Here is a 19,800-nt window from a genome sequence, read left to right as displayed (position 1 = left end):
TAAGCCACGGGCTAGATTTGGCCTCTAGGCTGTAGTTTGTTTACCCTGAACAAATGAAGAGCAGTGTAAATGTAAATAAGTGGAATTCTAAGCTATAAAAATGCACACAAAATAGGAAAATCCTACAAAATCTAGGACATTTGACCCTAAGTCTGTAGAAGACCATTGGGAGGAGTAGAGAATAAATAACTTTCATTAAGAATTTAATCTGTTTCTGGCAGTGTTAGGTTCTCTTATAAAATTATTATATTTAGGGCACCCCAGGTGGCTCAGCAGTTTAGCGCCACCTTCAGCCCAGGGCCTGATCCTGGAGACCCAGGATCCAGTCCCACATAAGGCATGGAGCCTGCTTCTCCCTCTGCCTCTCTCTCTCTCTGTGTATCTAATGAATGAATAAATAAAATCTTAAAAATATATATATCATATTTACTACCCACAACAACTTTAAAAGTGACCTATTATTCCCATTATATACATAGAATTAAAATATGAACTAGTTATTTAAGGACAAGGATTTGGATTTTACAAAATCTAACACAGGGTCTGATATAAAATAGAATTTAAATACATGCTAGAGGAATTGAATTAAAGGATAAAACATGGTGTCTTAGGGAGATTTATCAAAATCATAGAGGTCCAAAATGAAGATCTTGGAATTCGAAGCCAGTTTCTTCAATTCCCAATTCTGCACCCATCTTTTTACAACCCACTGCCATTTCCGCGAGATCTAGCACCAACAGTGTGGTTCAATAATTATTCGTTTTGGCAATATGTTTATTATCCTTAGGAAAATATCATTCAGCAGTATTTGTTTATAAATTTTGGTGTGTAAAGTCTTAACATTTATTTAATTTTGCGGAATTTAATTTGTGGTTTTGGGGAATCTTTGATATCCACGTTTTACTCATTATAACCTCTTAATTGTTGCACACAAGGAGAGAATTGTTCAGGTTTTGTAGGGCCTGAAGTTTATATAATCTGATCGACCTTTTTAAAGAAAAAGAATATGAAACATGATAGAAAAATAACTACAAAATAAATACCTACTTAAAAATCATAAAAATGTTACAAGAAATCACATTTAAAAAATCCAATTAGGGACGCCTGGGTGGCTCAGAGGTTGAGTGTCTGCTTCGGCTCAGGGCCTAATCCTAGGATCCAGGATCGAGTCCCTGCATGGAGTCTGCATCTCCCTCTGCCTGTGTCTCTGCCTCTCTCTCTGTCTCTCATGAGTAAATAAATCTTTTTAAAAAACTAAAAACAAAAAATCCAATTACAAAACAAGCATCAAATGTCTTTCCCAAGTCATAATTTCCTAATTAATATACTGACACATCTCTATAGTTCTCCTTTTTTTGAACTTTGGTGTGAAAAACACTTCTTAAAAAAGATATATAGACTCAATCTGAAACTAAGATGTATAGAAGAGCAATTGGAATTAGCTTTTAAAGCATTGCACCATAGCCAGGTTCCTAATTGTGTAAATACAGCATAATTTGACTTATTTATGAATAGTTGTAAGGGTGCCACTGAAACACTGTTTTTTGTTTTTTTGGTTTTTTTTTAGGATATCTTTACTGCATTGGTGGATATAGGGTGTCATTTTATAGCAAAGTGCCAGACTGTCAGAAAAAGATATCTATGTGCTAACTCCAATATACAAGGATGTAAGTCACCCACTACACACACACACACACACACACACACACTTTGCAGTACTACTATATATTTGTGCCCTCAAACGCAGGTATGCTGATAAATTCTGTATTTACACAATTTCTGTTTAGAAATTGCACGCACATGACTCAAAAGCATAATATTTTTCAAGTGTGTCTTGTGGTTTATCAACTAATTCCTCACAAGAGAGTATTTTCGTTTTGATGAGACTTGAGTGAGAAGCATATTCTTCGCTTGGGATTTAACATGTTCAATGCAGGTTTTCCCTGCTATCCAATAGTAGCGTGTTCCTATGAAAGCTTTTGGAACCTGGAAAGGCAGAAAGTGAAGAAACAATTACCATTAATTTCTTTGGAAAGAATTTTGAATGTTCCTAGCCTCAAAAAATAAACTCTCTTAGGCTTTTCTGATACATTAGGACATATCTCACTAATGGATGCACAAAATAAATTGCAATAAAGCACAGATGCTCACCGACACAGTTCAAAGCTATGGCAGCTTGAGGCTGAGAGTGTAGTTCCTGGGGAAGGACGCTGGTGGTGCCACTCTCACATCTGCCTCTAGAATGGCTTGCTGAAAAACAAATGCTCAACTCTTTTTGCTTTCTTTTATAAGGCAAAGATGCTCTTTGGATTTCTTTTAGTTAGTGAAAAGAAGGGCTAACGGAGGTCTTTCATAAAAGCCAAGTGGTGTAACTGGAACTTTGAAAAACTGCGGATAACTGTAATTGGAAGATCTTCTTCTCCAGACTTGTTTCTGGCTGCACACACGTAAGCAAGCCTCGATGCCAGTTCACCTCACCACCCTTATACCTCCAGGAACCCACGCTGGGGGAATCTTCTATCACTCTAGAACCTCTGGCATCACATCTTTGTGCCAATACAGTGGATGTTGAGCAAATTCTTGGAAGCCTTGGTTGTCAGCAATGACTCAGCTATGACTGAGAGATTGAATCCACAAAAATACACCTTAACACACCCAAATTAGATGCAGCCCCAGCTTAACTTCCCCTTAACTACTCTGTATCCCCATCTGAATTTCCCCATAACTAGATCTCCAACGTGCTTGGGATACCCGGACACCATTTAAAGGAGAAGTGTGATCAAGGAAATTGGAGTGGATGGGGCAGTGTTCTGAACATATTGCACTTACAATTCTGACTGTTGCAAATTTCAAAACCACGAGGCTGTGCAAACACAGTACTGCTTCCTCCTCACCCCAAGGTCTTGGAAGTGGTTGATCAAAGGAAAGAGACCCTGAAAGCTTAAGCTTCATCAGCATCACATTAAGCCTGCCTGGGAAAGTAATTCAGAAACTAAAGAGCACTGATCAGGACACCAATAGAGAGGAACTTTGGGTCTTTGAAGGTGATATTGGTTTATAGATCTTTGGCAAGTACTATTTTACATGGCAAAACAAAACAGAAACTGGGGCATGTCTTGAGTTTGGCCCTACTTTTTTTTTTTTAAGTTTATTGTGTTTTTCTCTCACCTTCTCTCTTATGTTTTAAATAAATCTGTTTGACCAGCAAGATAGAAGCAATGCTTCCTTTTTGTTAGTTGAAAAGGGAAACTTTATATCAGATGTCACCAAAAAGGTAGGGGTAGATACTATCTCTGCCTTCCAAATAGGCCGACATGATCAGGCTGTAGCTAAAATCTGGAGAGAAACAAGGAAACACTCAGAAACAGAAAAATCTAGTAAACCTCCCAGTGTGGAGTTCAGATATACACTATTGATGATATGTACTGTTACTAATCATGGCTGTTAGCTTCATAATGCATCAAAACACTTAATATTTTATACCTAAGTTAGCTGAGTTAAAAGCTTATATTTACATCCTTATAGAGGGTTGTTTTATCTGGTCATTTTGGAGACAATGATGATAATCTCTTTATGTAGCCAAACAGGATGTAATAACCATAAATACACAGAAGAGTTATTATCTTTCCATCTCACTGCAAGTCAACAGTACTTTATCAAAAGTCTTGTTCAAAGCATTAAATAACGCTACACCAGTTACTAGGGGAAAAAAACAAAAACAAAAACAAAGTATGTTTTTTTTTAATATTAAGAATCACCAGATACAAATTTATACAGCTTTATGAAGAGCTTGCCTTGCTGATGGAACTGTATTTTCACCTGGCTAAATAGCACAACTGGTGATTTGTAGGGTTTACAGTTGAAACACATATTGTCTACTTTGTAAGCCTTTCAATCAGATTTACTTGAATAACACAACAAGTAAGTACTTAAATGGCATTGAAAACACCACTAGCTTCAAAAGTGAGTATTAGTCTGAAGTTTTTTTGACGGGTTCCAGGTATTGGTCCTAGGTCAGGTTAATAATCAGTTGGACTGATGAAGTTGAACAATGGTTCATTTCAGGCATCCATGTTCCCTTTGGAAGCGAACCTAGGCTTCTACTCCCGGTTGCCCAGACCTAGTCAATGGCCTCACCAAGGCACAAGCAGGCCAGGAAGCACAATCCCACTCTAGGTCTAGAAGTTGGAAGTATCTGGGGAAAGGTCCAATGATCACCATGCACGGATCAACATCTATCATTGGAAAATTCCATTGCTGTTAGTCAAATTCACGAAATTACCTACTCTAGATACATTTCATGTTTTGAATTTTCTAAACGCAATGGGTTCAATTTGATTGACTAATGAACGTTTTGTGCCACCTGGTATTGGTAATTAACATAAGACGTGATCTGTTAGCATAGGTCAATGCAGTCAGGGGCTAAAACTTACAAAGCTAATTCATAATTTTCAACCATTCTTCCTACAAGCAAGGCCATTTATTTGAGTATTATATTCATACAAGTCATTATAATGAGATTTTCCCCCCAAATCCTCAATACATTATCTAGCTTAGAGGTCATTATTCACAGCAGCATTTGATATATCCTGCCACGGTAGTAAAGAAATGCCAAATGTCTCAAGTTCATGCTGCAAAGGGCATTGGAATGTTCAATTTTACCGTAGATGGTGACAGAAGAGCTTCAGATGACCACAAATAATAAGATGCACGGTCCTGACCCACCCAGGGTCTTTTTCCCAGAACTCACCCAGATTTTGCAAAACACTGTATTTTCCTCCCAAACTTGGATTTTTGTGACTACATAAAAATTAGTGTAAATTTGGGATAAAAATCACAAATCATCTTGTAAAAGACAATGTGTCTGCCAGCTATCGTAACTGACTAGATTTTTATTTACATAATAAACTACAAAGCTATGCTGCTTATGTTTTGGCATTTTAAAACTTAAATCATAAAAATCAACCATTAATCTGTGCTTAAAAAGTGAAAATCATTTCTATTAAGTGGCATTTTAAAAACTAAGGCATTCTCTTCAATAGGCAAATCATAGAGCCTATGAATTAGTACTTAAACACTTAAAACATTACTTTCTTGAGTTTTTTTATTCTCCGCGAAGTTTTTTTTTTTTTATACTGTCCTTTTAGGAATGTTTTATTGTCATCCAATCGATGGTATAAATCAACTTAGTTTACTTCTCGTGTTGTCTCTTATCAATACGTTGTAATACTGTATATGGCTTCGCATAACATGATTGCATGATTTAAACAGCACAACTGATTCTCTTTCTTGGCTGGAGACCAATTAAATAACCACTGAGGCAAGCAGTTATTACCTGCTTAAAAGGAAATCTGTGGTTTCCTTATTTAAACTGCTGAGTTTTAATGTCCATCAAAAAGTCTGTTATTGCAATGAATAATTTAGCTTTTTCAGTCTGCTACTCATTTTAATACTACAGGAATGGATTTAAGGCTGCAAAATCTGCCCAAAGTTTCTCAGAGCCCCAAGAATCAGAACCAAACTTGCTGTAAGACAAGAGCCTTGCAGTTATAGTTTACTGCTTCAAATATGTGTAAGGTACAAAAATTCCTAATAATTACTTGGAAAAGGGAGACTACAGTATCAACTTTATCAAAAGTAGTGGAGAAACGATTGATCACAAAGGCCTCAAAAACGTATATGCACGTGCAAGTGGATACAGAGGACCCTTTTTTAAAAAGACTAAAGGTCAATGGATTTGCAGATCTAGGAGTGTCATTTCCTCTGTTTGTCCCTTGGTGGAGTTCTCGAGTCACTTTCTCCCTTCCCGTCAACCTGCTTTATATTTCTTTCCAGAACTGGCTATCCTGTTTACTGTATTTAACCTTTTTCTTGTACTATTGTGAATACAGCGCCCATAATAAATGAAAGCCCCCCCCCCCGAGATAATATCTCCGGCACTTACTTCTTGATATCCTTACCCATAAACTTTTGTGATCGTCCCTCCTTCCCTTCCTGTCTTCTTGAGGCTTAAACCACCCTCCCGGACCCTGAATGCTGTTTTCCAGCTCACTCACCGAAATCTCTCAACTGCAAAGCAGTTTTAAGATGGCAGGGTTAGTAGGGAGCTTTAAAACAACAACAGGAAAACTACCGAATACGGTGAGTATAGGGCAGGATATTTGGCAGAGAAAAAAATAAAATAAAATAATAAAATAAAATAAAATAAAATAAAATAAAATAAAAAAGGGATCGTTGGCCAAGCTTTGATCAACTGTCTCTTAGGACGGGGGATAGACAGCGTTGCTATTTTAATCAATTTCAATTTTCATATCTTGGTTGCAGGGGGTCGTTTCCCTTTGCATTTCTTAAAAAAAAAAGAAAAAAGCAACAACAAGGAGAAAATACACACACACACACACACACGCCCAACATTTCAACCTTCTCTCATATACTTGGCTCGGTGCAAGCGGCGAGGAGCTCGCACTCGGAGCAGCTCCGGCTTTAGGACACTGTGGTCTCGATTCCCCTCCCGGGCTCGGCCGCCGCCGCCGCCGCCGCCGCCGCGGGCTCCCGAGCGTACTGCAGCCGGTCACACTTTCGATCCCGATTCCCTCGGAGCCCTTCCTTTCCTCCCAGGTGGACAAGATAAATGCCGCCTCGAGTCTGAAAAGCCGGGCGGGCTTTGCGGGCGGGAGCGAATCCGGAGATCACATTCCCGCGGTGAGGTCTGGCACCGGGGGGCGGGGGTCCCCCCCCCCAAGTCGCATTTAATGAAACTGCTGAGCGCCCGTGACACTCTGGCTGTTAAGGCTGCGGAAATGGGGCGGGCGCGGGGGCGACAGCTTCTCGCCTCCATTCATCCCCCGCGCCCGCGGGAGGGAGGCTGCAGCCGAGCATCAGTCCCCAGACAGGGGGCGGAAGAGGCCCGGGGGCTGCGAGCGCGGCCGGGGCGCCCCGAGGGCTCCGGGCGCCCCGGCCCCGCCCCCACCCCCTGCCCGGGGATCGCTCCCCGGGCCGAGCAGCGGGCGGGGGCGGGGGGGAGGGGCAGAGCCGGGGGGTCCGGGCCCCGGCGGCCGTGCGCGCTGCTCGCCATGCAGCACACGTCGGACCCATTTCCCACGCCGGCTTGGCTCGGCGGCGGAGCTGGTAGGGATGAGTAGGGAGGGCGGGCTGGAGACCGCCTCCGGCTCGCGAGGGGGAAACCGCTCCAGTGTGAAGGACGCGCTGCACCCCCCCCGCCCCCACCCCCGCCCCCACCCCCTGGGAAGAAATCCGCGGCGCTCGGGGCAAAGCCTCCCACTCCTGCGCCCTCGCGGGGGTGCGCCCGAGGGCTGCGCGCCGCAGCGGGGGGGGGGGGGGCGAGCGTTCCCCGAGCCCCGGGGCTTGCTCAAGTTGCGGTCTGGCGAGGGAAGGGGGAGCGGACGACGCTCCTGCCCACGCGGCAGCCAGAAGTTTTGCAGGATCTCAGTCCGGGCGCGCAGGGGAGGGAGCGCACTGCAGCATGTTGCCGCGCATCGGAATGCACGGGCGCAAGGCCGCGGAGGAGAACCGGCTTCCCTCGTTCGCCTTGCACCGTGGAAAGAAAAAAATTAAAAAAGAAGAAGAAGAAGAAGAAGAAGGTGGGGGGCGGCCGGGTGTCGTGGGAGGCAAGGATGCTGATAAACCAGAGTTTTCCAAATAGAAGGGGATCTAGCGCTACCGCCGCTCGCGGGCCAAGAGAACGCTGCGGCGCCCGCCCCCGCCCCCGGCTCCAGACTGCGGCGGTGCGCACTGAGTCTGCGCGCGGGGCTTTTCTCGCTGATGCTGCAGATCTGGAGCCGGGAGGCTCGGGAGGCTCGGGAGGCGGCCGGCCTGGGGGATGTGGGGGTGGCCCGGCCCCGAGGAGAGGCCGCTACGCCCTGAGCGCAGCTGCTTTAGCGGACTGGAGAATACCCGCTCGCTGGCACTTTCATCCCCCGCGCCTCCACCATCCCCTACGGGGAGACCTTGGGAATCTCAGCCGCCTCCCCCCCCCCCCCCCGGCTGCGCCCGCCCAAACAACCGCGCGCTACAGCTGCTCGTAGACTTTATTGGTGTTTGTCTTGTTTAAATCATTTCGCCTCCTCGCACCGGTCTCGTAAAGGCGGAGTACCCACTCTGGACGGATTCCTTTCTCTTTTCTTCTTTTCGTCTTAAATTTTCCTTTAAGGGGAGGCCCTTGGATGCCTATGGATTGGGCAGACGAGCTGAGGACCGGTTGCAAACCGCAGCGGCAGCGGGTTTCTCTTTAGAGATGCTCAGAGTGTCCCCGAACATCTCCTGCCTGCCTCAGCCCCCTGCACCGTGGCGGGCCCCCTTGGCCACTGAAATAAAAGGATGAGCGAATGGCTACAGTTTAAAAACCACACACACACACACACACACACACACACACACACACACAACCACAACTGAGATCTGCTGAGGCCGGCTGCGGCGGCAGCGACTGAAAACCGGGGAAGCCTCGCGTGGGGGGGGGGGGGATACCGTGTACGACCGAGTGGCACAAAGTCAAAAGAAGGAGAGACGCGGAACTGGGGACACTTGGGTACACAAAGTTGCCATTAAAGTTTATTCCCCTTTTACCCAGATAGGTGACGCTACACTTTGCCAGTTACTACAGGCTGCGGGTTTCTGCTCGGGAAATATCGCCGACGCTTCCAACCTGTGTCTGCTCCCCAGGCGCGCGCACGCCCGGTCCACCCCCAAGGCAGGCGCGGAGCCGGGAGCGCCGAGCATTTCAACAAAGACGGGCACCACCCCAGCCCCCCAACCCAGCCCCCGGAGTCCGCACTCCCAGAAAAGGATCCCTCTGTCGCTCGCTCTCCGGAGTTTGAGGTTCTCCCTTAACCACTGCAGCCCATCATGGTGTCTCCGAACGGCAGCGCGGCTCCCCGGGCGCACGCGGGATCCCCCAAGCCGGCGTGAACCTTGCCCTAACCGAGACGCTAAATCGCCAAACGCAGACACGGGGTGGAGGGGGGCAGGGATAGGGGGTGGGGACTGTCGTCTGCGAAGGGAGAGGGGAAACAGAAACCTTTCCCGGCTCCCGCTTCTGCGCTCCCGGGCGCGCACTCGGCATCCGTCAGGGAGACGAGGACATTTACCAGCCCCGGGGAGGGAAGGCGAGTCCCCCGGGAAGGCGGCGGCTGCGCTCGCCGGGGAGACGGGGAAGGGCTTGGGGTGCAAGGGGGCCGGGGCCGGCTGGGGTTGCGCCCGCGAGGACTGGCCCCCGGGGGTGACGCTGGGCTTTCGGGCCAGTCCCCCCCTCCCGCCGGCCTCCCCGCAAGCCTGCCCCCCCCCCGCCCCCGCGAGCGTGTAGTTTCCGCGGCCAGGCCGCCGCCGCCGCTTAAGGGACCGGCTCGAGCCGCGAGCCAGCCAGCGAGCTCCCGGCAGCAACCGCCACTTTGGGCAAACTTGCGGGTTTCCGGCTCGCGGCCAGCGAACGGGAGCTCCCCACTCGCCGCTCGGGGGCTCGCAGCCCGGGCAGCCCGAGGGGCGGCGAGCGCGCCCGCACCAGACTCCCCCGGACGCGAAGGGGGACGAGACAACTGCGGAATTCACCCGCCGTGCCAGGGCACTTCCGAGGCAACAGCCGACTGGCACTTTTTCTCCCCTTGGCAAACTGGATTTTTTTTTTTTTTTAAAGCTACTTGGCAGCTGTCTCTGACTCCACCTCCCGCTCAACCCGCCCCCCCTCCCTCCCTCCCTCCCTCCCCCCCTCCCCAGTGCCTTTGGGCTTTTCTTCGGAAATCCGGACAGCGTTGGGCATCTTTGTTTTAATTGCCGTTGGGGGAGCCCGGCCGGCCCCGGGGGGCTTGTCGCCAGGCCAGCGTCGCCTGAGCACCGAGCCTGCTTCGCTCACCTTTGAACTGCAAAGGGATCAAGTTCAGCTCGAGTTGCCAGCACTGGGACTGGGAGGAAGGAGAGGGAGCGTGCAGGAGAGAGAGAGAGTGGGAGAAGGGGAAAGGGGAAAGGAGAGGAGGGAGGAGAGAGAGGAGGAGGAGGAGGAGGAGGGAGGAGAGAGAGGGAGGGAGGGGAGGGATCGAGAGAGAGCGGGGAGAGAGAGAGGCTGCAATCTCCTCCCTGAATCGCGCACAGCGCTGCAGATCCCAGTGCTCCGAATTGCGGGCCGAATGCAGGTGAGGAACGGCGCGGACTCTGCGGCTGCGAACCCAAACTTGGGCACCGCGCGGTGCGCACGGCTCAGCCCTCGCCCCCGCGGGCGCACGGCTGCTGCGGTTTCAGGCGGCGGCTTCGTGACTAATGACCTTGCGCAGAGTTGTTAAGAAAAAAAGAGAAACCCGAGCTCTCGGGGGCGAGAAGGGACCGACTCTCCGGGCGTCTCTGAAGATGGCTCGGGCTGCTCTTCGGCGCGCGGGGGGGACCCGGACGCGGACCGCCGTGTGACGCGAGTGGTCTCCGCTGCACGGTGCCCGGAGCGACCGACCGACCTGCCAGGGATTTTTTTTTTCTTTCTTTTTCTTTCTTTCTTTTTTTTCTTCTTTTTTCTTTTTTGCTTTTTTTCTTTTTTTTTCCCCCCCACCGTTTCATTCTCGATCTGTTGCCCGGCTCCCCCGCTGCCAGAGCGGAGTCAGAGTTCAGACCGGCTTGTTGCTGGCCCCAGCGCCTCGTGCAGGAAGCAACTCACGTTTGCCTGGGCGGCCGGAGCAGGAGCTGGGTCTGGAGTGAGTGGCTGCAACGTGAATTGGACTCAACTCGAGTAGCAGCAGAGACGAACGGGGTTGGCAGGCGGGGGAGGAGGCTGCAAGCTTGCTTGCTCCCCGCCGCTTCCCGGCTCCAGCGCCCGCCTGCCGGAGCGGCTCCGGCCCCATCCGGCCGAGCGGGGGCTCGGGAGCCCGGGATCCTCCGCCCGCCGCGGGGATGACTCTGGAGGGGGGCGGGGGGGGCGCCGAGCCCGCGGCGCGCAGTGTCCCGTGAACTGTGAGGACTGCGACTGAACGGCGGCCGGCGAGCGGGCGATTAGCACCCATTGCATGAATTATGGAACAATAACTTTCGGAAGAAGCAGAAGGAGGCGGAAGAAGAAAAAGAAGAGGAAGAGGAGGAAGCGGGATCTGGCGCCGGCCCCCCCCGCCCCGCGCGCCCGGCCGACTCCGCACGCTGCTCTCGCCCCCTCCCTCCTCTCCCTTCCTCCTTCCCCGGAGCCCGAAGAGGGCCGGGCGGGGGGCGGGGGGCGGGCGGCCGGCCCCGGAGGAGGGGGGCGCCGCGGGGGCCGTGCCTAGAAGGAGCAGTAGCAGCAGCAGCAGGAGAAGATGCTGAGGATGCGGACCGCGGGGTGGGCGCGCGGCTGGTGCCTGGGTTGCTGCCTCCTCGTGCCGCTGTCGCTCAGCCTGGCGGCCGCCAAGCAACTCCTCCGGTACCGCCTGGCCGAGGAGGGCCCGGCGGACGTCCGCATCGGCAACGTCGCCTCGGACCTGGGCATCGTGACGGGCTCGGGCGAGGTGACTTTCAGCCTCGAGTCGGGCTCCGAGTACCTGAAGATCGACAACCTCACGGGCGAGCTGAGCACCAGCGAGCGGCGCATCGACCGCGAGAAGCTGCCCCAGTGTCAGATGATCTTCGACGAGAACGAGTGCTTCCTGGACTTCGAGGTGTCGGTGATCGGGCCCTCGCAGAGCTGGGTGGACCTGTTCGAGGGCCGGGTCATCGTGCTGGACATCAACGACAACACGCCCACCTTCCCGTCGCCCGTGCTCACGCTCACGGTGGAGGAGAACCGGCCGGTGGGCACGCTCTACCTGCTCCCCACCGCCACCGACCGCGACTTCGGCCGCAACGGCATCGAGCGCTACGAGCTGCTCCAGGAGCCCGGGGGCGGCGGCGAGGGCCGGCGAGCCGGGGCTGCCGACAGCGCCCCCTACCCCGGGGGCGGCGGGAACGGCGCGAGCGGCGGCGGCGGCGGCGGCGGCCCCGGGGGCTCCAGGAGGCGCGCGGACGCCCCGGAGGGCGGCGGCCCCAACGCCAGCCCCAACGCCAGCCCCAACGCCAGCCCCAACGCCAGCCCCAGCGCCGGCGCCGGCGGCCGCAGCAGCGTGTTCGAGCTGCAGGTGGCCGACACCCCGGATGGCGAGAAGCAGCCGCAGCTGATCGTGAAGGGGGCGCTGGACCGCGAGCAGCGCGACTCCTACGAGCTGACCCTGCGGGTGCGGGACGGCGGCGACCCGCCGCGCTCCTCCCAGGCCATCCTGCGGGTGCTCATCACCGACGTGAACGACAACAGCCCCCGCTTCGAGAAGAGCGTGTACGAAGCCGACCTGGCGGAGAACAGCGCCCCCGGCACCCCCATCCTGCAGCTGCGAGCCGCCGACCTGGACGTGGGGGTCAACGGGCAGATCGAGTACGTGTTCGGGGCCGCCACCGAGTCGGTGCGGCGGCTGCTGCGCCTGGACGAGACGTCGGGCTGGCTCAGCGTCCTGCACCGCATCGACCGCGAGGAGGTGAACCAGCTGCGCTTCACCGTCATGGCCCGCGACCGCGGGCAGCCCCCCAAGACCGACAAGGCCACGGTGGTGCTCAACATCAAGGACGAGAACGACAACGTGCCGTCCATCGAGATCCGCAAGATCGGGCGCATCCCGCTCAAGGACGGGGTGGCCAGCGTGGCCGAGGATGTGCTGGTCGACACCCCCATCGCCCTGGTGCAGGTGTCCGACCGCGACCAGGGCGAGAACGGGGTGGTCACCTGCACCGTGGTGGGGGACGTGCCCTTCCAGCTCAAGCCGGCCAGCGACACGGAGGGCGACCAGAACAAGAAAAAGTACTTCCTGCACACCTCGGCCCCCCTGGACTACGAGACCACCCGGGAGTTCAACGTGGTCATAGTGGCGGTGGACTCGGGCAGCCCGAGCCTCTCCAGCAACAACTCCCTGGTCGTCAAGGTCGGGGACACCAATGACAACCCGCCCGTCTTCGGCCAGTCGGTGGTGGAGGTCTACTTCCCCGAGAACAACGTCCCTGGGGAGAGGGTGGCCACGGTGCTGGCGACCGACGCCGACAGCGGGAAGAACGCAGAGCTTGCCTATTCTCTGGATTCCGCCGTGGTGGGGACCTTTGCCATCGACCCCGATTCCGGGGACATCCTGGTCAACACCGTGCTGGACCGCGAGCAGACGGACAGGTACGAGTTTAAAGTCAATGCCAAAGACAAAGGCATCCCGGTGCTGCAGGGCAGCACCACGGTGATCGTGCAGGTGGCTGACAGGAATGACAATGACCCCAAGTTTATGCAGGACGTCTTCACCTTTTATGTGAAAGAAAACTTGCAGCCCAACAGCCCCGTGGGGATGGTCACGGTGATGGATGCTGACAAGGGGCGCAATGCAGAGATGAGCCTCTACATAGAGGAAAACAGCAACATTTTTTCCATCGAAAACGACACGGGGACCATTTACTCCACCATGTCCTTCGACCGGGAACACCAGACCACATACACGTTCAGGGTCAAGGCCGTGGATGGGGGAGATCCTCCCAGGTCGGCCACGGCCACCGTCTCTCTCTTTGTGATGGACGAGAACGACAACGCTCCCACGGTCACCCTTCCCAGAAACGTTTCCTACACTTTACTGCCACCTTCGAGTAATGTCAGGACAGTGGTGGCCACCGTGCTGGCAACGGACAGCGACGATGGCATCAACGCAGACCTCAACTACAGCATTGTGGGAGGGAATCCCTTCAAGCTGTTTGAGATTGACTCCACCAGCGGTGTGGTTTCCTTGGTGGGGAAGCTCACCCAAAAGCACTACGGCTTGCACAGGTTGGTGGTGCAAGTGAATGACAGCGGGCAGCCCTCCCAGTCCACCACGACTCTGGTGCATGTGTTTGTCAATGAAAGTGTTTCCAACGCGACTGTGATTGACTCCCAGATAGCCAGAAGTTTGCACACCCCGCTCACCCAGGATATAGCCGGTGACCCAAGTTATGAAATCAGCAAACAGAGACTCAGTATCGTCATTGGGGTGGTCGCTGGGATTATGACAGTGATTCTGATCATCCTAATTGTAGTGATGGCAAGGTACTGCCGGTCCAAAAATAAAAATGGGTACGAAGCTGGCAAAAAGGACCACGAGGACTTTTTTACACCCCAGCAGCACGACAAATCTAAAAAGCCTAAAAAGGACAAGAAAAACAAAAAATCTAAGCAGCCTCTCTACAGCAGCATCGTCACTGTGGAAGCTTCTAAACCAAATGGACAGAGGTATGACAGTGTGAACGAGAAGCTGTCAGACAGCCCAAGCATGGGGCGATACCGATCCGTTAATGGTGGGCCTGGCAGTCCTGACCTGGCCAGGCATTACAAGTCTAGTTCTCCATTGCCCACTGTCCAGCTTCACCCCCAGTCACCAACTGCAGGAAAAAAACACCAGGCCGTACAAGATCTACCACCAGCCAACACGTTTGTGGGAGCAGGAGACAACATCTCAATTGGATCAGATCACTGCTCTGAATACAGCTGTCAAACCAATAACAAGTACAGCAAACAGGTAAGATGTATTCCAGATATATTTAAATATCCCAGAAAAGGGCTAATAACTCTGAGACAGAGCATCTTCTGTGAAGTTTTGTTTCCTCTCTCCTAAAGGCATCATTTACAAATTTAGTAGGGGTAATTTAACGTTAATTCGTAGGTCATCAGTTGGGTAAGAGCCATCTATGGCGAGGTGCACCTCTGTATTTTGCAGGTTCCCAGACCGGTGGAAGCTACCAAGGGTATTCAAAGCCAGGCAGTGTCTTTGCACATCTCTTTGTGCTTGCCAGTACTAATTCATCCTAGTTTTCTGTTTTCAGGATAAACGTGTATATGTTGTTTGGATGGTGAGCTTTAACCCGAAATTATGGTGTTCTGTGGCTGCTAAGTGGGTAATTACATCCAGAGAGGAGACTTCCCGGGTTACTACAGGTGCCTGTGCAAATTGGACGCTCTAAAAAGTTTTAGCTATGCTATGTGTTATGTGGGATTTTACGGATCATGGAGGCTGGTTCATGCAAATACAGTGCCAAGTCTGAGATACTTCAATACTACTTTGACAAAAAAATGTTGGGTTAAAGACATTTGATGATATGCAAATACCATGCAAAACTACATTTTTAATACTTCGCTATCTGTAACAATTAGACTTCTGTGAGGAGATACAGTTAGCACTTGCATTCTTCGGGTTTGGTATTAAAAGTCTGTAAGCAAAAGTAAAGGGCGCGACCCATTTGTTATTTAAGCCAAGCAACAGAGGTGTCCTTGTTTGATGCACTGTGTGCAAGAAAATTTTGGTCTGCGTTGTGATATCCTGACGCTATGAAGGTGATATGGAGTGTTTGATACAGTTGTCTCTCAGTGAAATGTGGAAACGGTTTAAAAAAGGCATATGAACTTTGAGATGAACTTCAGAAAACAGAAAATTTATTCTCAGAAGTTTTGCTTGTGTGATATATGTAATGCTCACAGAGTTCACTTTTCACACCCACCAAGGTCTGACCCTGAGCAAGTAAAATCCTTCGGAAACTGCTGTGTCTGATGCTGTAGCAACCCCATTAATAAGATACCACATATATCTTATCAAGAGAACTCATCTCAGAAAAACACTAGTATGACTGTCAAATAATATCCAATAATAGTTATTCTATTAAGTATGCTTTGCGTGTGGACGTGTGCAATCTGAGAAGACTTAAAGCGGAAGAAAAACGTGTTTTATGGCATCATTAAAGATGTTATTGATGGGCTCATTAAAGATGGTATAGGAAAGAGATATTAAATCCTTACTGCTCTCAGACTTTTTAAACATCAATTTCCTAAAGAAATATTTGGTACTTATAGTACTCTACTCTAGCTATTTGGATAAGGAGAAAGAGACCTAACATGATTTTATACCCAATAATCAAAGCAATCCAAGAAAATACAGGCTTGAACTTCATTAAACGGCTTTGGAAAATATGTGATGCCCTTGAGCCGGAGTTACTTATTTCTTTTAACCTGAAATTTACCACCTGGAGGGTTTATATCTGTTGTGTTATTGCTTTACCTGAAGTTAGAAGGAGATTTTTGTTTTGGTTTTGGTACTTTTTATTGGTTTGGTAAACAAGGACCCTTCTAGTTACAATAATATTACTTTCCCAAGATGACTTATAAACACAGACAAATAAATTTGGGTCTATAGAAATGTCCTTGGAAAATTCTGTAGCGCAAAAGTGTGTGAAGAGATCTTTCTGCAGAATGTTTACTTTTTCGCAGTCAGCCTAATGGGATGTTTTGTCCCGTGGCTGAATGACATTTGCATTCTAAATTGTGTAATCTTAAACTTGGGAGCGGACGTATCAAGTGGCAGATTTATAGATATTCTATACAACCACCTCATATGTTCTGTGCTGTCACTTAAGCTTTATTTGGCTCATCAAAGGAGGTTGGCTCTATATTCTGAATATTTGAGACAGCCAGTATCAAGACTGTTGTGGCATGCTGTTTAAAAGGCAAAGTGATATGCTTATAAATAAACTAATGTATGGTGTTAGGCTCTTCACAGAGCAAAGAAGTTCATATACCAGGATAGAAAACCTGCAAAGCCATCATTAGACATCATGCAGTTTGCCAAAAGTAACTGGACAACTTACGTGTCGTCATTAGGTATTCAAAAGATGTGCAGAGTTTTAACCATAATAAATAGCTGAACCAAAATAAAATAAAGGAGAATGAAACACATTCCCCTTAATGTGATTAGTAATAGTAATTGATACTCTTCATCTCTTCCAATATTGCTGTCAGGGGACAAGGGATCCATTTACAAAGTTACATTCTGTTTAGACATCTGACATAATAAACAGGATCTTTTTTGTTGTTGTTGTTGTTGTTCTGATTTTTGTTTGTACCATTAGTAGATGATTTTCTATTTTTATTTTAAAAATAAAGTGTTTTAAAGCTACCAGAATGTTTTTTTCTGTGATTAAATTTGATATAAGATAAAATAAAGAACACGAGGTTTTGTTATAATTCACCCCTTTGATACTGAATTTATCTAGGGAAAACCCTGAGGGATGCCATCTTTTAATTCCTTATGGTAGGGATTAATTAAAAATCAGAGATTTCATCTGACATAAAGACTTCATTTTATTTATAATTTTCTTGAATTGTCTTATCATAGTTCTCTGCTTGTGATGTAATGGAAGTGGCGTCTGTTTACAGTGTTCTTATCCTTAGGAGAATTAGACATTTCAAAGTATTGCTCCTAAATCCTGTTAATGGTTATATTGTAATAAATTAAACAGCTTTGGGGAAATAAGTTTGTAAAAACTGCCCCTTCCCCCCTTTTTGGTTTGTTTTCACAGGATCTAGAAATTTTCAAATCAAGCTTCTGTACTTAGTCCTTGGCAGAATCTAGATGTATGTTGCAGAGTTGCTATATTTTCTTTTTTTTTCTGAAATTCACACCTGAGCAAAAGTGATGATATAACCCAGGTTTCCATAGTTCAGACCTTTGCAGTTCAAACAAAAGTCTTTGCTCTCAACTAAGTAATGTGTCTAGTTGAGCAGAATGTGGATCATTGACAGCATTACTGAGATTAAGTGTCCACCTTTCCTTTGCCTGGTCTTAGTGGTTGCTCAAGTTTTGTGACTTGAAAGTACCATAGTGCATTTGACTCGTAAAATAAAGACAGAGGCATTCTATATTTCTATTTATTTTTAAATCTTCAAACTTTCACTGTGTGTTAAATATTTTTTCAATTTTCCTGAAGAACGATGTAATTCTAAAAGATTGATAAACATATAAAAGTATAGTTACTACTTTATCGTTTTCAGGTCCTGCTGAGTTTATTCATGCCATGCTATTATTTAGGTAATGCACTGGCAAGTAAAAATTTCATTGTATTTAGTAAATGGAAAGTAAAGTACTTTATTTTTGGCAAGAGTAGGGAAGATACAGCTTGAATAAACATTAATTTAAAAATCCATTTGTAGCTCATGCAGAAATACTCAAGAAAAATTCATATTAAGTCCAGTGATAGTTTCCCTTGCTTCTTTGGAACTGTGGAATGTAGCCTGAATAATGTTCTCTTTAATTGATCAAATTGTGCCCAATATAGGGCACAAAATATGGCAGAAGTTATTTTTTAAATTACTTGTAGTCTGGAAACAAATGGATGACTTGCCATCAAATATTAGAGCTTTCAGCAGTGAGAACACAAAGTATCAGTTTGTTGGTGTACATACATTACACCATACATACTCTAGTGGAAGTGCATCTGCAGAGTGATGCCAGCTCCAGCTTCTAGTTTCAATTTGATAAGCATAATTTCTACAATATGATCCTTCTGTGTATAACCAAAAACACTCTCAAGAGGTACAGTCAGTCTGCATATGGTGGAATTTCTGTCACGTTCGGCCTGATAATAGACAAGAGGCTAAAAACCGATGAAGGGTTATGTCTTTAGTCAGGAGAGATCTACTAAAGCAACATTACCTGGATCTCCCGATGTCTATGAATAAGGAAGGGGTCTTCCGCTGATTTGATCTACTTTGAATATAGACATTTTTTATGGAAGTCCAGGTATAACAGCTTGAAACTTATCCCAAATTTATCCCACGTCGATTAATAACTTAGACATGAGACCACAAAGTCAATTTATATATTTTAAGTCAATCATCCAAGTCAGGTTGGATAAATATAGCAAAATCATTCTCTCGTGTCATCTTTTCTATTTTTGAGTAATTACATATCTTATTTGTGGAAAAGTATACACCTGGTATCTCTTTTTCTCATCCTACACACACACAAACACATACAGATATGTTCTTATAAACCAACGATGGGGCCTTTAGACTTTTATTTCATTGTGATATTCATACATTAACATATGGAACATATTTGAAACTTTAAACACATTCAAAACAAATTAAATGTCATCAGTGTTTGTATCTAAAATCACTGGAGTCATCACATTTTAGAATTAAAAGATAGCATTCAAACCAGTTTCCTCATTTTATATGAAGAGAGACTGAGGCCTTTCTCTGTCTGAACCTTTGGGGTGTAAATATGGTTGTCTGCTGGTACCTTGACTGATGCAAGGAAATTTAAGAAGTTGAGGCCTTTATGAAAAAGTAATTTGGTTGAGATCACAAGATTATCGAGGATACAACGTGGATCCAAGTCCTGGAATGCAGAAGCCACTGATTTTGGTTTTGATCATACTACCTCTAGGAATAAAATTGAATTTATGTAACTTTGTACGTATTTCAATAGAGACAAAAATCTGTTGAGATTTACCTTTGTAAGTATAACTATATATTTGGCTATGAAGACTGAAGTTTTTGTAAGAGATTATAATTCTGCTTTGGGCTCTAGCTTTTATCTGTAGATTGCTCCCCAGCAAATTATAATTTATTATAATTTATATAACTCAAATAATATTATAATTCAAATTTTACAGATTTTCAAAAGAAATTGATGGTTCTTTTCCCCTATGTAAAATAGCAATTGATGACACACTGAAGTAACTTAACATTGTTTAGAACATGTATGCAACAAGTTAATTGACAAGATTTTTAGTTTAGCGGAATCATGATAACAAATGTAAGCTCCTATCTGGGATTAGTATATCCTCAATAAAAACATAATTTGAATGGAAATTAATAGAAGTTTTCTATAAAATGTGTAGGAAAGTTTATATGCATTCTAATTGGGATAATTTTTTTACTTTTTTCATTAATGTGGATGATTCTTTTTGGCTTCTATGCTCCTTTGCATTTTGCCAGCTTTGCAGGCGCACTCTACCTTCACAGCATCCTTACCACACAAT

The 19,800-nt window shown here is 47.7% G+C and overlaps 1 protein-coding gene across 9 annotated transcripts in view; it reads left to right on the top strand.

Annotated features, from left to right (window-relative positions):
• Positions 1-11,149: 11,149 nt before the first annotated feature.
• The window catches only part of PCDH7 (protocadherin 7), a 413,124-nt gene continuing 404,473 nt past the window's right edge, over positions 11,150-19,800 (top strand). For all 9 annotated transcript variants that reach the window (XM_041751751.1, XM_041751750.1, XM_041751749.1 and 6 more), the window contains exon 1: positions 11,150-14,504. In XM_041751751.1, coding sequence (XP_041607685.1) covers positions 11,277-14,504 — 3,228 coding nt within the window. In that variant the 5' untranslated portion in view covers positions 11,150-11,276. The remainder of the gene's footprint in view (positions 14,505-19,800) is intronic.

This window comes from Vulpes lagopus, chromosome 4 (assembly GCF_018345385.1).
Source record: "Vulpes lagopus strain Blue_001 chromosome 4, ASM1834538v1, whole genome shotgun sequence".
NCBI classification, from domain to species: Eukaryota; Metazoa; Chordata; class Mammalia; order Carnivora; family Canidae; genus Vulpes; species Vulpes lagopus.
This window is presented reverse-complemented; position numbering and strand designations above follow the sequence as displayed.